General features: G+C 39.2%; 1 protein-coding gene and 1 long non-coding RNA gene across 3 annotated transcripts in view; both read right to left on the reverse strand.

The window, feature by feature from the left end:
- Nucleotides 1-13,283, reverse strand: part of adam19a (ADAM metallopeptidase domain 19a) — a 145,333-nt gene that overhangs the window by 1,974 nt on the left and 130,076 nt on the right. Inside the window, exons 18-23 of one of the 2 annotated variants that reach the window (XM_034856712.1) lie at nt 9,183-9,291; nt 7,251-7,389; nt 5,423-5,522; nt 3,304-3,555; nt 1,344-1,560; nt 1,285-1,300 (exon numbers count right to left, since the gene is read on the reverse strand). In XM_034856712.1, the coding sequence (XP_034712603.1) occupies nt 1,348-1,560; nt 3,304-3,555; nt 5,423-5,522; nt 7,251-7,389; nt 9,183-9,291 (813 nt within the window). In that variant the 3' untranslated portion in view covers nt 1,285-1,300; nt 1,344-1,347. The remainder of the gene's footprint in view (nt 1-1,284; nt 1,301-1,343; nt 1,561-3,303; nt 3,556-5,422; nt 5,523-7,250; nt 7,390-9,182; nt 9,292-13,283) is intronic. The other variant, XM_034856711.1, reaches the window with a different exon arrangement.
- LOC117934917 lies at nt 5,968-7,244 on the reverse strand. Its single transcript, XR_004654619.1, has 2 exons — nt 6,569-7,244; nt 5,968-6,469 (listed from the first exon to the last, which is right to left on the reverse strand). It is a non-coding gene; the product is annotated as an uncharacterized LOC117934917 (long non-coding RNA).

Genomic DNA, 13,283 nt, shown 5'->3' on the forward strand with positions numbered 1-13,283 from the left:
TTTTTGGAAAAAGGCTGCAATGAAACAAAGAGTGAAAAATTTAAAGGGGTCTGAATACTTTCCGTACCCACTGTAAGAGTGAACAAAACAATCTCGGGTAGACTAACGGCAGAAACTGTTTAAGTTTTAACTAAAGGCCGTACTGATCATAGGGGTGATTTGTTAGGCATTTGATTCCTTTATTGGAGGAGAGAGAAGTTTTTAATGTAGATGTGGGTCAGCCATCAGCAGTCCAGTCATTCAGGGGGCACTATGATACTGTACACACAGGGGAAGACTGGAACAAAAATTCAGCCTTCGCACTGTTGCCACAGCCTCGCCAATGCAGCACCCCCCACGGACATGTGCATTCACTACTTACTAACTTGTGTACAGATGGTGAAATAATATAAGTAGTACCTTATGTAACATATATTTAAACATTTAATGTAAGTAACTGGCAAACAATGCTTAATGTACTACTCTATAAAGAGCACACGTTTATAACAAACCTACACATGCTTATTTATGCCGTTGGTATGCTGTTACTGTCATCCTCTACAGTGTGTTGTTCTTTGTTGTCACTGTCCGTCTGTTTGATTGTCCGTGTTTCTCTCTGTTGACATTGTACATATTGTCAGCCCGGTTCTCCATCCTTTCATCTCTTTTAACTCTCTCTCTTTTAACTGCAATTAAAATATGTTTGTATGGCTGTCTTTGATTATACTGCAAGGTTTTTCCTTGCTTAGAATTGGCTTTTTGGAGGAACACGTAAAGAAGGGGGGTTTCTGGGTGTCCCCCCCTCACCCCAGGAAATTCAAGGGTAAAATACTTCAATTCCTGCATTCTGATACAGTTTTAGGCACGTAAACGTTTATATTTGTGGCAAGGAAATCACAAAATACTACTGGCAGGTAACAATTCAAAATACACTGGAATTATAGTATGTTCAAGTAGTCCAGGAAGGGGGGGCTTTCACATCTTGGACATGGGCTGGATGTGACAATTTACAGGATGAACAGAAGTTTATGGAAACCTTTTTTCCCCAAGGATCACATTTAATTCAGTTATCTCACAGTGTGTATTAAACTGAACCTTTACTACAGTAACATTGTAAGAGATGAAGATTGAGATATTCATTTACAGTGTTACAGTGGTACAAGAAGCACATTTCTGTCTTTCTCTTTCTGTTCTTTCTGTGTTTTGCTTGTGCAGCTGCAGAATTTGCATTAATCTGATGGCATAGGATAACTAAAAGCCTGATCTTATTACAGCGACAAAAGAGAAGAAAAGAACCTTAACTACCTGAGCAGCTGAGAATAAACTTCACTACAGTTATGTCTGTGTTTGTCTATGCTGTGTATTTGCCTACCTGAGAGCTCTGAGAGGGGGGATGGCTGAGACTTTGCCTACAGGTTTGGGTCCCACTGCCGGGGGCATCATGACCAGCAGGGCAGGGGAGGGTTTGGAGACCAGAATCCGGGCTGGACTGACTGTGGGGGAGGCTCCTCTGGCTGGACTGAGGGGGAGAGGCCTCTGAGGGGGGAAGGGGGATGGTCTGGGCTGCAGCTCAGACACTAACTAAGAGACAGATATACAAACAGACATATTTACCACTGACATGTCCATTATTCAACATTCAGATTTCACTGGACACCAAGACATGCCAAACACATTGTGTCAATACTAATTATTATGCATTTGTGCTAATTTTACAAACTGTTGTGGGTGCAGGATAAAGTGTAAAGAAAAGACAAAAGCAAATTTTAAAAAGCAAAAAAAGAGATCTGGTAATCAAAAAGGAGATAAAGTGCTGCCAGTGCCAATATGATACACAGCTCTAAATCCCTGGCACATGGACACAGCAGGGAGAAGAACTCCATTCCAGTTTCAGTACTGGACTGGATCCAGGTTGTCTCCGAAATCTGTTCAGCTAGCTGATAAGAGGAACTCCTGTCCCACTTCACAAAGGTACAGAAGATTAAAATGACCTCTACGGCACACATATCATAACGTACCCTCATTGTGGATGATCCCTCCTCATTACATACACACAGTATTTGCAGAGAGACCACACCCAAAATCATCTGAACTCTTTAAGATGTTTTCCACATGTTTATTCACTGTTAGAACTGAGCTGTAGGTAAAGAAAAAAAAGCTTTTACACTTAGTTTTTTACACTAAGCCTAACAAAGGAATCACTGTAGCAAAGCACCTGAGATTAAGTTGGTTACCCTGGGAAAACATGGCAGCTCTGGAAACCCAATAATTCTTCAATAAACTACATTTTATTTAGAGAATATTTGGGGGGAGACAAAGGCTGTGCAGTTGTAATCCTGTTTATAAGCGGTTCAAAAAAATGGCATTCAAGCATCATTCCAACTAGATTTATTTATCTAGCAGGCAGAATAATTTTAACCTTACCTGAGCTGAGCCGTCGACATGTAATGTGCAATGTTTCACCCCCACCCCTAATTAGTAAAGCTAATAGAACTTTATTTTCCAATCCCTTTAGTAGGAAACTCTTCACAATAGCAGTCGGTGTGGAGTTGTGAAAAGGAGGGGAAGGTATGTCATTAGGGTCATCAGGTGGGCACCCTGCTTCTTCAACGTTTCACTGGCCAACAGTGTCCCAGGTACACCCCCTCCATGGGCTCTGCATGGCAGGGGGGTCCATCTCCCTAAGTCGGGACTAAGCCTGACCGCATCCCATCTGTTTCTACCTTGCTGCCCAGTTGGGGTCCTTGAGCTTGTTTCAGAGGCAGTTACTGCTTTTTTCGGCAGCACTTGACATTGACTTGATGAACTGTCGGAAAGAGCAAAACTTCACCCGTTTTTCTCAGCAAACTGGTAGTAGACGTGGCAAAACATGCCCTGCAACCAACTTCTATTGGAAGATGCTGGTCTTCCAACGGAATATTTGTTCTTTTTTCTCTCATAGGCCTCTTGAACCCCATCTTCCCATGATACTGTTAATTCCACAACATATGCCAGCTTTGCTGTTGGTGACCACAGTACCATGTGTGGCCAGAGTGTTGTTGCCACTATTTCTGGGGGAAACACAAGCTTCTTATCAAGGTCCACTTCCAGTGTCCAATCCCACACTGACTGCAGGATGCTTGCATCCTTAGGAGTTCTGCGATGCTCTTCGTTTTGTTCTGCTGAAAAGTACTGGTTTCTGTTTTCTGTTTTGTATTTATGCTCCCTGCCTGGATGTTGTTCCACATTCCTCAACTCTAATCTGGCTTTAACATTATGTGTTATGATTAATAGGTTATAATTAAAATTCAAATATTTCAAGTACAGGTCAGAAAAGGGTCTTACCAGTGGAGATCGTGTCGGATTGAGGGGCAGAGGTTTCTTGGGTGGGCTGAGTCTCTGTGGGGTTGCGGGGGATTTGGCTGGGGCTGCTGGGGGCTTGCCAGCTGGCAGAGGCGGACGAGCCACCTTGAGGTCCCGAGGACCAACCTGGCTCCCCAGGGCAGGTCTCAGAGGTCTCACAATGTTGACTGGCTGCATGCCGTTGGGACCTGGGCCCGGTCTGAGAGGCAGGACCTCTTTGCTGGTGTGTGGGAGCTTGGGATCAAAACAAAGGCAGCAACACAAAGTTAAGGAAAAGAGAAATAGCTTAAAATGCAGTACCTTTTCAAGCTGCTATCCTTAGCAAACCCTGAAAAACTGCCTGCACTTGACAGACAACTAAACAACTTTAAACAACTACATTTTTTGAGAAGTTCCAGTCTAGTTCAGAGTGAAGTGTATTGAAACTGCTCTGGTGAAAGCATTCCATAACTATAAATAATTACTTTTGGACCTTAGTGTAGCCTCAAATACTGTCTGATTGCAACAATGTCATTAATAGGTTGGGTCCAAAGCGGGTTTCAGTCTTAGCTGTCAGTCAGCAACTCTTTTGTCTCAATTCAAAGCTTCTCACCAAAAAATTTAAATATATGTAGTGCCTCAAGTCTCTTTCCTTGGTCCACTTTTCAGTCTTCATATATTAAAACTAAGGGTTGCAGCTGTTGCTGTGGTTCTGCTCTGCGCCCTGCTACAGCCTGTAACGCCCTGCAGTGCCCTGCTACGCCCTGATCCACTACAACTACTACTGTATTTCTAGCCATAGGTCCGTTAAATTTCTTTCTCTTATTGCCACTGGTCATCACAACCCCAACCGGCACCGTCAGACGTTGCCTACCAAGAGCCTGGGTCTGTCCGAGGTTTCTCCTTAAAAGGGAGTTTTTCTCATCATTGTCAAACTAAAGTCATGCTCTTAGGGGAATTAATGGAATTGTTGGTTTTTGAGATAACTCTTGTTATGATTTGCTACCATAAATACAATTGAATTGAATTGAAGGGTCAATGCTGACAAAAAAGCACAGCATTCATTTTCAATACAATTCATGGATGAAAAGGTTTCCTCCAACTGAATCAGGACAAAGCAAAGACCATCGTTACTGGTCCAAATGAGCAAAGAGACAAACTGTGCCTACAATTTACCACACAATAGGCCGTTTGATGATTACACATCACGAAAGAAAGGTGTTACCAGTGACTGAGATTTGTCACCTATTATGTCACTGAGGCTTTTTAGAATGTATTATTAGTACTTCTTGCTGCTACTTGTTTTTGTTTTGACCTACGTAAATTGTAGAATTTACACACATTATTTACGTACTTTTTTAAAGTTTTATTTTCATCCTAATTTTTTGATGTAGTTTAAAGTTTTTATATTTTTATGTATGCATCTTTTTTATGTTGTAAGTCATCACCATTTCTTTGTAAATAAAAATTCCACATCAAATAACAGTAACACATTTTTGTTTGGAAAAAAATGTGTCCATTTAAGCGTCCTGATGATGAATTCTTTTGTAATTCCAATTCCTTTTTGCTGCTAAGCTCTCCTTAAGGGTTAGGTTATTTAGCTGAGTTTGTCATTAGTTATGAATCCTGGCCAATACTCTTACTGTAAATATCCCTGAGCTGCATTTTCTCTTTAAAAGATGCTATATGAATAAAGTTTATTCTTCTTTTTCTTATTATGACTAATTGATGACTTTCCGTTTGCCTTCCATTCTTTGTCCCCCCTTTTTAATTTAAAATGGTATTTGTCTCATTTTGTACTTCTTTCCTTTACAATTAGAAATGTACCCTAACCCTGGGGTATTAAGCCATCCAATTAAATAACTGCTATTAAAATAGGAAAATAAAGACATGGTGAAATGATGCTGAAGGGACATTGAACTAGTGGAGAGTAGTATTGTGGGTGTGGGAGGAGGCAGACTATAAGTGGTCACACAATAGAAATTGCTGCTGTAAAATTTGATATGAAGATCAACCCCATGGACAACCTAAACAGACAACCCTCCCATTTCTTTTCTTTCTTTAACACACCCACACACACACACCCACCCACACACCCACCCACCCACACCCACTCACTCACCCCCTTGTGGCCGCTAGCTTTGTTGAATGGTCCAACCACCTTCAAGTGAAAGGCAGGATTCAGATGGCCATTCTTCCCTTTCTCCACTGATACCTCCATCCTGAGCAGAGAAAAGAGGACAGGCAGAAGATAAACCAGACAAACTGTGGTCATTATTTACACCTTTTCTTTTTTCTTTTGTGTCTTTGTGAGCTATCGATCCCCAATCTCTGTACCACCTTAACACAATTCTTTATATAAAAGTGGAACGTCTTTCATACAATTAAATAATATAAAGGTTATTTGGTCAGTAGTGGTACTACTAACCTATTAGGCTAATACTCCTTGGAGTAAAGCTGAATATTTCAACCTTTTATCCATTAAAGTTACTTTAAGCTAATCATTAGAACTGCTTAGTAATCACTTTTAACTACCCGTTTAAACTCCTATGCTAGCTTGCTAACTAATTTTCACGCACTCCTGCAACACATAGTGTTCAGGTATTATAGTTGACTTAAGCTTAATATGGGGGTATATTCTTTTGATCAACTCGATTTCTATTTTTCCACATTAGTTGAGCTACTGTACTTTCCAGTCCACCCACTCACCTCCTGTAAACTGCAGAAGTACCCCCTGGGGTACAAGTTGGGAATCACTGATCTGGTGCAACAACACAGCTAACTACAGTCAGCCTAAATATTAGAAGCTTCACAAAGTTAGGGTTTACTGCAGGGATATTGCATTGGATTGAATTAGACTGTAGAGGTGTACGTAACAAACTGGTAAGTCAGTATATGTATTTACTGCAGGCTCTTAGCTGATTGGAAGGCTTTCCAAGCATACTGGATGCTTTAAGATACCTTTAATCAGCCCAAGCCACCCGTTGTCCTACTGTTGAACTGTCAATGAACCCAAATGATTGGCCATGGAACAAAACCAAAAAAAGCTCAGGGTTTTCAGTGCAGTAAATGGTGTTAACTGTCTTTTTAATCATCGTACCGGCTCAATTTTCCACATCGGGAGCTATTCATTTAGTTGTCTCCCCTCTGTAGTTACTGTAAAATGCTGCTGAGGCCCAATCTCACCAATATTTAGCCTTTCTACCTGTCTTCATTTGGAGGGTCAGGGCATTTAAAAGGCTGCTGTAATGCTGGATCATTTCCAGACACAATTCTGTTCTGTAAATCACTGTGGAAAGATGGAGTATTTTCAGGGGCCCTAACTCAGCCAGTGTTAGGACGAGGCTGTCTCTCTGGGTGAGCTATACGGCAGCGCTCATAAAGGAAGCTCTGGGCTTTATGAGGACATGATTTTGTTTGGTTCTGATGGAGGTGAGCGGCCGCACAAAATGCTGCCATTTATGCTGATGCAAAGATGTAAAGTGCTGGTGTATGCATCGATCAGCTTGGAGCGGTGGAAGACATGGCAATGGGCCCTTCCTTCCTTCTTTCTATCCTCTATTCAAAACTTTCCATCCTCCTTTATTCATTTCTCCTACCATGACCTTTTTCAATCTTTTTCTGCCACATTTCCTACTTCTTTCATTCCCACCCCTTCCTTTCCCCTTTCTTTTTCTGAAATACTTCCTCCCTTCCATGCATGGTTCATTTCCACCTTGTTTCACTTTTTGTTTCCCTCCTTTCTCATGCGGACAGTGTGATATGCAAAGGGCCCCTGCATACAGTACTGCAAAACACTGTTGTCTTTTAACAAGATAACATCCAAGAGAGTGAGAGAATCAAGCAATAGAATTACACATTTTTTAACCTAACCTCTGTGATTGCTTTTTACTTAATGTAGGATTATTATGGGAATGTCAAAAAGTAGACAGTCAGACAATTTGCAGTACTTGTTGCTCTTGTTCTCTCTCTGGGAAAGCCACTTGTGGTAATAGGATGTCTTGATCCTGTAGCAGTAGAAGAGCAGCAGTACCCCAGGCAGGACCAACAGGAAGGCAAACAGTAGCCCCACTACCAGCCCAACCTGACCTGTGGACACACACACACACACATACACACAGATAAACTACAACCACTACTATACCACTAAATCATGATTCTATTTATTGTCTAAGCAGTGTGTCTCTGTCACCTTAATCTGCATCAAGTGGAAGTTTAATTTCCAGGATACTGTAATTGCCTCACATCCGACGTGTGATGCCCCCTGACCCTCTCTCTGTGTGTTGCCATTCTCAAACTCCGTTTGCTTCAGGAATTAACAACAAACTTTGAGCTAGCAAGCTACACACTGAAAATGGCACGTTTTGCAGAGCATTTGGATCTTGCAACAAGGCAGGCCTGCATGGTTCTTTTGGGAATGATTGTAAAGTTTAACAAAGAATATTGATGATGATTGTGATTGGTTTTACAGAGCGTTTTGTTCCCCTATCACAGAATGAATCTGTGGTGTATCCAGACCTCTGAAGTCAAGGCAATGACAGACTACTGTCATCTCTATGGATTTACAGATAATGATACTGGTTTGGGTTAACACTATCTAAAAACATCTTTCTCTTTGACTCTTCACACACTGTGTGGATTATGGCAGTCCACGAGACATTAATGTCTTACATTATTCATATAACCCCCCCAGACTCAGAGTGACTCAGGTATGACGCTGAATATGTATAACATACAAAGCAAACATATCTCTGTTCTCTGTACCATTCAGAGAACATGGCAACTGTGTCTCTGTGACATAATAATGCTTGACCATGAAGTTAGATAAATACAAGCTCTCACAGCTATCCTTGTCCATTCAAGCTTACATGCACTTGATTTATTTGTGTTGCTGTGAGTCCGTTTTCAGATCATTAAATAAACCTAGAAAATCAAGTGTTGCCTAAAGGTGTTTAACAAAAATTGCCATCACAGAATATAAAAGGAAAATGAAGAATATGGTCTAAGAATAATGATAAAACTAAATGCTGACTGGATGAACCTTGTGTGTTTGAATGTCAATGTCAGTGTGTGCAGTCTCTCTTGTAAATTAGCTAAATCATTGACACATTTTAAATATATTCTTGTATTGTAATGTATACATTATAAAAAATGTGTTTATTAGACAAACAGGTTTCAATCAGAGAAGAAATATAATTGCTGGCTTTTATTTCCTGATGCAAAACTAGAGATAAAAGCAGAGAAATAATCCTGTACTTTCTAACAGACGCTAGGAGTTGACATGTTTTGGATTTTCCATTTAAAAGTCTGTGGAGTTTAGTTTATGAACTGGACTGTATACACATTGGCCAAAATATAAATTGTTTCATTAGATTGCTGCCACCAGATTTATCAGATTTATCATTCTTTCAGATTGATACCTACGTTATGCACTATATCCAAACCTAAACACACATAGCATAGAATGTGCATTGTATAAATGAGTTACTCTGTGAACAGGATCATAGCTGAGACAAAATAACTATTTATTTAAAAAAGTGTCTTTTAGATTCTCTCCTCTTTCATGGCCTTCCATCCACAGTGAGATGGTGACACTTCCCTGCACATCTGATCGGTCAGCCTGTCATGTACTCGTTTAGCAAAAACTTTCCAAAAAGCTGCTGCGTTGCTCTAGTGGCCTGCACATCCCCAACAGATAAGGTGTAAACATGATGCTGTTGCTCTGGTTCGTCAGTAAGGAAACCTTGTTTTAGAAAAGAATCTTATAACAGTTTTGTGAAAAGAAAATCTACAATAGGATAAACATTTACCCATTTTCTAATTTATCTCATTAGTGTGCAGATGCAGCTTGGCGTGTTTGTGTGTGTGTGTGTGTGACTCACTGTCATACTGGATAGGTCCACTGTCCACGCTGCCGCCGAGTCCAGGTTTCTCACAGAAGGGCGGTGCCCAGCCGCGATTACAGTGGCAGTTCCTGTTACTGTTACAAACCTATGCGCGCACACACACATGTACACGCAAACACACACACACGAAGCAAAATGCAGAGCAATGACATAATAAGCAATATCTCACATTTGTGTTCCATTTATCTCTACCTGTATATGTACAATTGTATTTATCTTTTTGTTTCTGACTGTTGTGGTCGAGTTTATGTAAGAGCTTGACGGTGTGTCTCCTTTGTTCTCCGGTCTTACTTACGTAAATTCATCTAGGCAAAACCGTCAACTTTCCTAAACCTCAAAACAATCAGAACAAATTGAACATTGAACTGAACACAAAAGGCACCATTAAAAAAAGAATTATAGTTACATTTTAAGGTTCAGTTTTCTACTTATACTCTCTTTCAACTAAGTAAAAAAATTCCTGAGTGTCTTTCACAGTGTGTCTTTGTGATGTGTTTATTAAACAAGTTAATTTTGTGATTTTGTAAAAAATAAGTATAGAGTATGTTGCATAATCCATAATAAAAGTGCATTTAATTAGGTTAGGACAAACTAATTGAAACACATTATAAGGTTGCTATGTGAACCCAAAAGGCAACAGGGCATATACACACAGGATATACATATAGTCCTACATATATATACATCCTGATTAAAAGGAACAAAAGGTTTAGTATGGGCCCAAATCTTATTTCTTACCAATGGCCCACTAGTGGGTTATTTGGGTCCTGGTCTGAATGAAAGATGAATATAAATTAGCAATAAAGCACAGCGTCATTCAGCTTATATCATCTAACTGCAGAGCTCCAGCAGCTTCAGACCTCCAGTTTTTTTTCTTTCCTGCACCAGCGAGTGCTGGTATGACAACATACTATATACCATTGGTCTATAGAAATGTTAGCTACACTGTTACATTAGATACATTAGATATGTCCCTTTAATATCCCTTGGTGAATTTAGCAAATGTTTGAATTCCCCACTGATGCAATACTTATATTATGTAAACTGTAATTTAAGGGTTTTATTCACATTTCTTACTGATAATACCAGAAAATGTTGAGATTTTTGAATTGCTACTTTATTTGCCTGTAGGTGGTAGCATCGACGTGCAGACGTCCAGTATGCTGGTCTAAACTCACTGAAAAATTAGTTTCTGATGATGAAACACAACTCAAAAATGCGCATGGGTTTAGATGGCTAATGTGTATGCCAAAGGCCATGAAGGTTAATTGAACCTATCCAGTACTGTTGTATTTTTTGTTTTGGAGGGTCCAATAAAAAAGAAAAAAATAGAAAGTAACTGGAATAAGGTTCAAACCCCCTCCTATTTCAATAATTTTCATGCAGTCCCTCTGAATAAAAATTACTGCTAGCCATTTCACCACAACAGACCTCTGAGTTATGACCAGTAATCTGCCACTATTGAGACTTAGTTAGACTCCTTTTACTTTACTACGTTTCGTAAATCACTTTTAAGAGTTTTTAATTAACTTGTCTTAAACTTGTGAAAAAAAACTTTTATGTAGAGATTAGCATTTGAACTTAATTAATATCTCCAGACATCTTGCGTATTTCACCACTACTAAATGAAGGAGAAATTACTGCCATGCTCACATTAAAACGAGATGTAATTATCCTATCAGTGATTAACATGCCAATTTAACCCATTAGCACTTAGTCAACATGAAGGGCACAGGGTTGTTTACTGATTCTTATAGTTCGTTTACTTTATATTCAGGAGGCCAAGTGTAGGTTCATTTTAGTTTTTGGAGAGTATATGTTCTAAGAAGTTCTATACAAAAAAAAGAAGGGAAAAGCTGGATGAAATGAAATGCCATGACCTGGATTTAAACACATCATCACTGATGTACAGAATTCTAAATCTCCAGAACGTCTGACATGATTTAAACTTCTTTAATGAAAATCTCCTGTATAAATAAAAATAATAAAAAGCAAACTACTAGCGCTCTCAGAAGCAAGGAGTTCTTCCCCTGCTTATTATTCCGGTTTATTTGCATGGACATCCAGCACATTCCAAAAGCCTGAGGTTCCACACGAACCATATGATAATGCTAAATTAAAAAACACATCCTAACACAGTAGGATACCCTAAACTGGGGGATGGAAAAATAGTCTCTGTAGAAAAAACCTGACTCAAAGCCACTTTCATTATACAGCTACTGTTAGTGAGAGGAGTGAACAAAAAAGGGACAAGCATAAAACAACATAGTAAACATAGAAGGAAAAGAGGATTAAGGGAGGAAAGGATATGTCTGGTGTTTTTTTTTTTTCCCCCTCGATAATAATATTTCAAATCCTTATCAAATAAACAATGCCTGGTAGCCTCTCGTACAGTCGATGAGGCAAACAGAGAATCTAGCCTTTATGTTGGTTTCGCTTCAAACGCTCAGGGTCACAACAAACTACTGAGCAGTCACAACACAAAGTAGGCCATGCCAACAAGGGTTAGACTCATACGTATGTATGAAAGTAACCTCTTTTCCAGTGCTTAAAATGGTATCACCCGCTTGGACGTAAGCTTCAATAAGTTCAGTTGACTGTGTTTGTGAGCGGGAAGTCAGTGAGGATTCATCATAATAATATGAATGCACTTTAGTTATATAGCACTTACAAATGTTACAAAGCGCTTCGCAAGACAATGAAAACAGATAAATGAGGCAAAAGTAATAATAATTTTTAAAACAGAGCAACATATATCAATAATAGTATAATAATATTAAAACAAGGCGATGGAAACAAATATATATGTAAATGTGTTAGGAGATCGTTTATATCAAGTGTTATTAGCAACGCCTAATGGAGGGAAGCAGCCCTTTTACAGTTGGACATGGAACTGGGGGGACAGCAAATCCCGCACACATAACACCTTCCTGATGATGTCTACATCTGTCCCTGGACAACAGTAGATTTAGCAGGGACAAGTACTGCAATGCAGAGGGACCTGGGTCTTCCAAACTGGAACAATTTAGGGTAAAATCTACAAAATAAATGCATTTTCTAAAAAGAACACCTTAAATCCTTAAAGGTGCAATATCTAATACTAACAGGTAGTGTTTAAAATAGTTTTTCCCCCCCAACCTTAATATCTGATAATGCATTGGGGTCATTTTGGGATTTATTACAGTAAATATATTACATATTGGACCTTTAAAGACACAGCTTCCTTGTGACTGGCAGTGATTCAATGAGTAAATTCTCTGGCGTCTTTTAAACTTAACTGAGCAGCATGAGCGGTGATGGTTGAAGATTTAAAAAAAATAATAATAGAGCCCCATGCACTCAAACTACATTAAAATAGAATTCCACAGATTTGGCATTGCACTTTTATAATATAGTTGGACTCTGGTGTGTTATGTCAGTAGCATGGAGCCTATAGCCTCCTGCGGAGATGAGGAGCTACAGCGGACTGGTGAGCTCACTTCTGTAGGCAGAAATGTGTCACTAGAAACAGAATCCGAATTACTTAACTTGAGTAACTGCATTAAAAACTGAATCTGAATATGCAATTGGAAAATGAATTAAATCATTTGTAAATGTATTTCAATAAACAATGTAATATGAAATTGAATTCATTTGCTCTGAAATGCTACTTGATCCTCTCTTAAAATTCAACCCTCTATTTTCACATTCAGTTGTCACAATTTATATTCAGTTCATGAAATTTAATTTCAGTGTACTTAGACATGCATCAGGTTGTCGAGGAAGATCAATCAAACTCCTGTCCTTGTATGTATATCAGACCTTAAATGAGATTGAATGAGCTGGCTACCAAACCCTCTGTATCACTCTCCGCCTAAAGAAGGCTACTTCTAACTCCACAATCCCAGATTTTTATTTTTATTTGGAGTCAGACCTTACCACTAATGATTCTAGTGACATCGTTTGAGGACATTTATCAGAATTCACACAGCTCCCTCTAAAGACATATGCAATTCTCCCAAATAACTAGAAACCCACTTTAATGAAATTAAAGTGATATTGGCGCCTTTTCCCTTTAATCACTGGGTAAGTATCACT

Source organism: Etheostoma cragini, chromosome 19, assembly GCF_013103735.1.
Source record: "Etheostoma cragini isolate CJK2018 chromosome 19, CSU_Ecrag_1.0, whole genome shotgun sequence".
In the NCBI taxonomy this organism is placed as follows: domain Eukaryota; kingdom Metazoa; phylum Chordata; class Actinopteri; order Perciformes; family Percidae; genus Etheostoma; species Etheostoma cragini.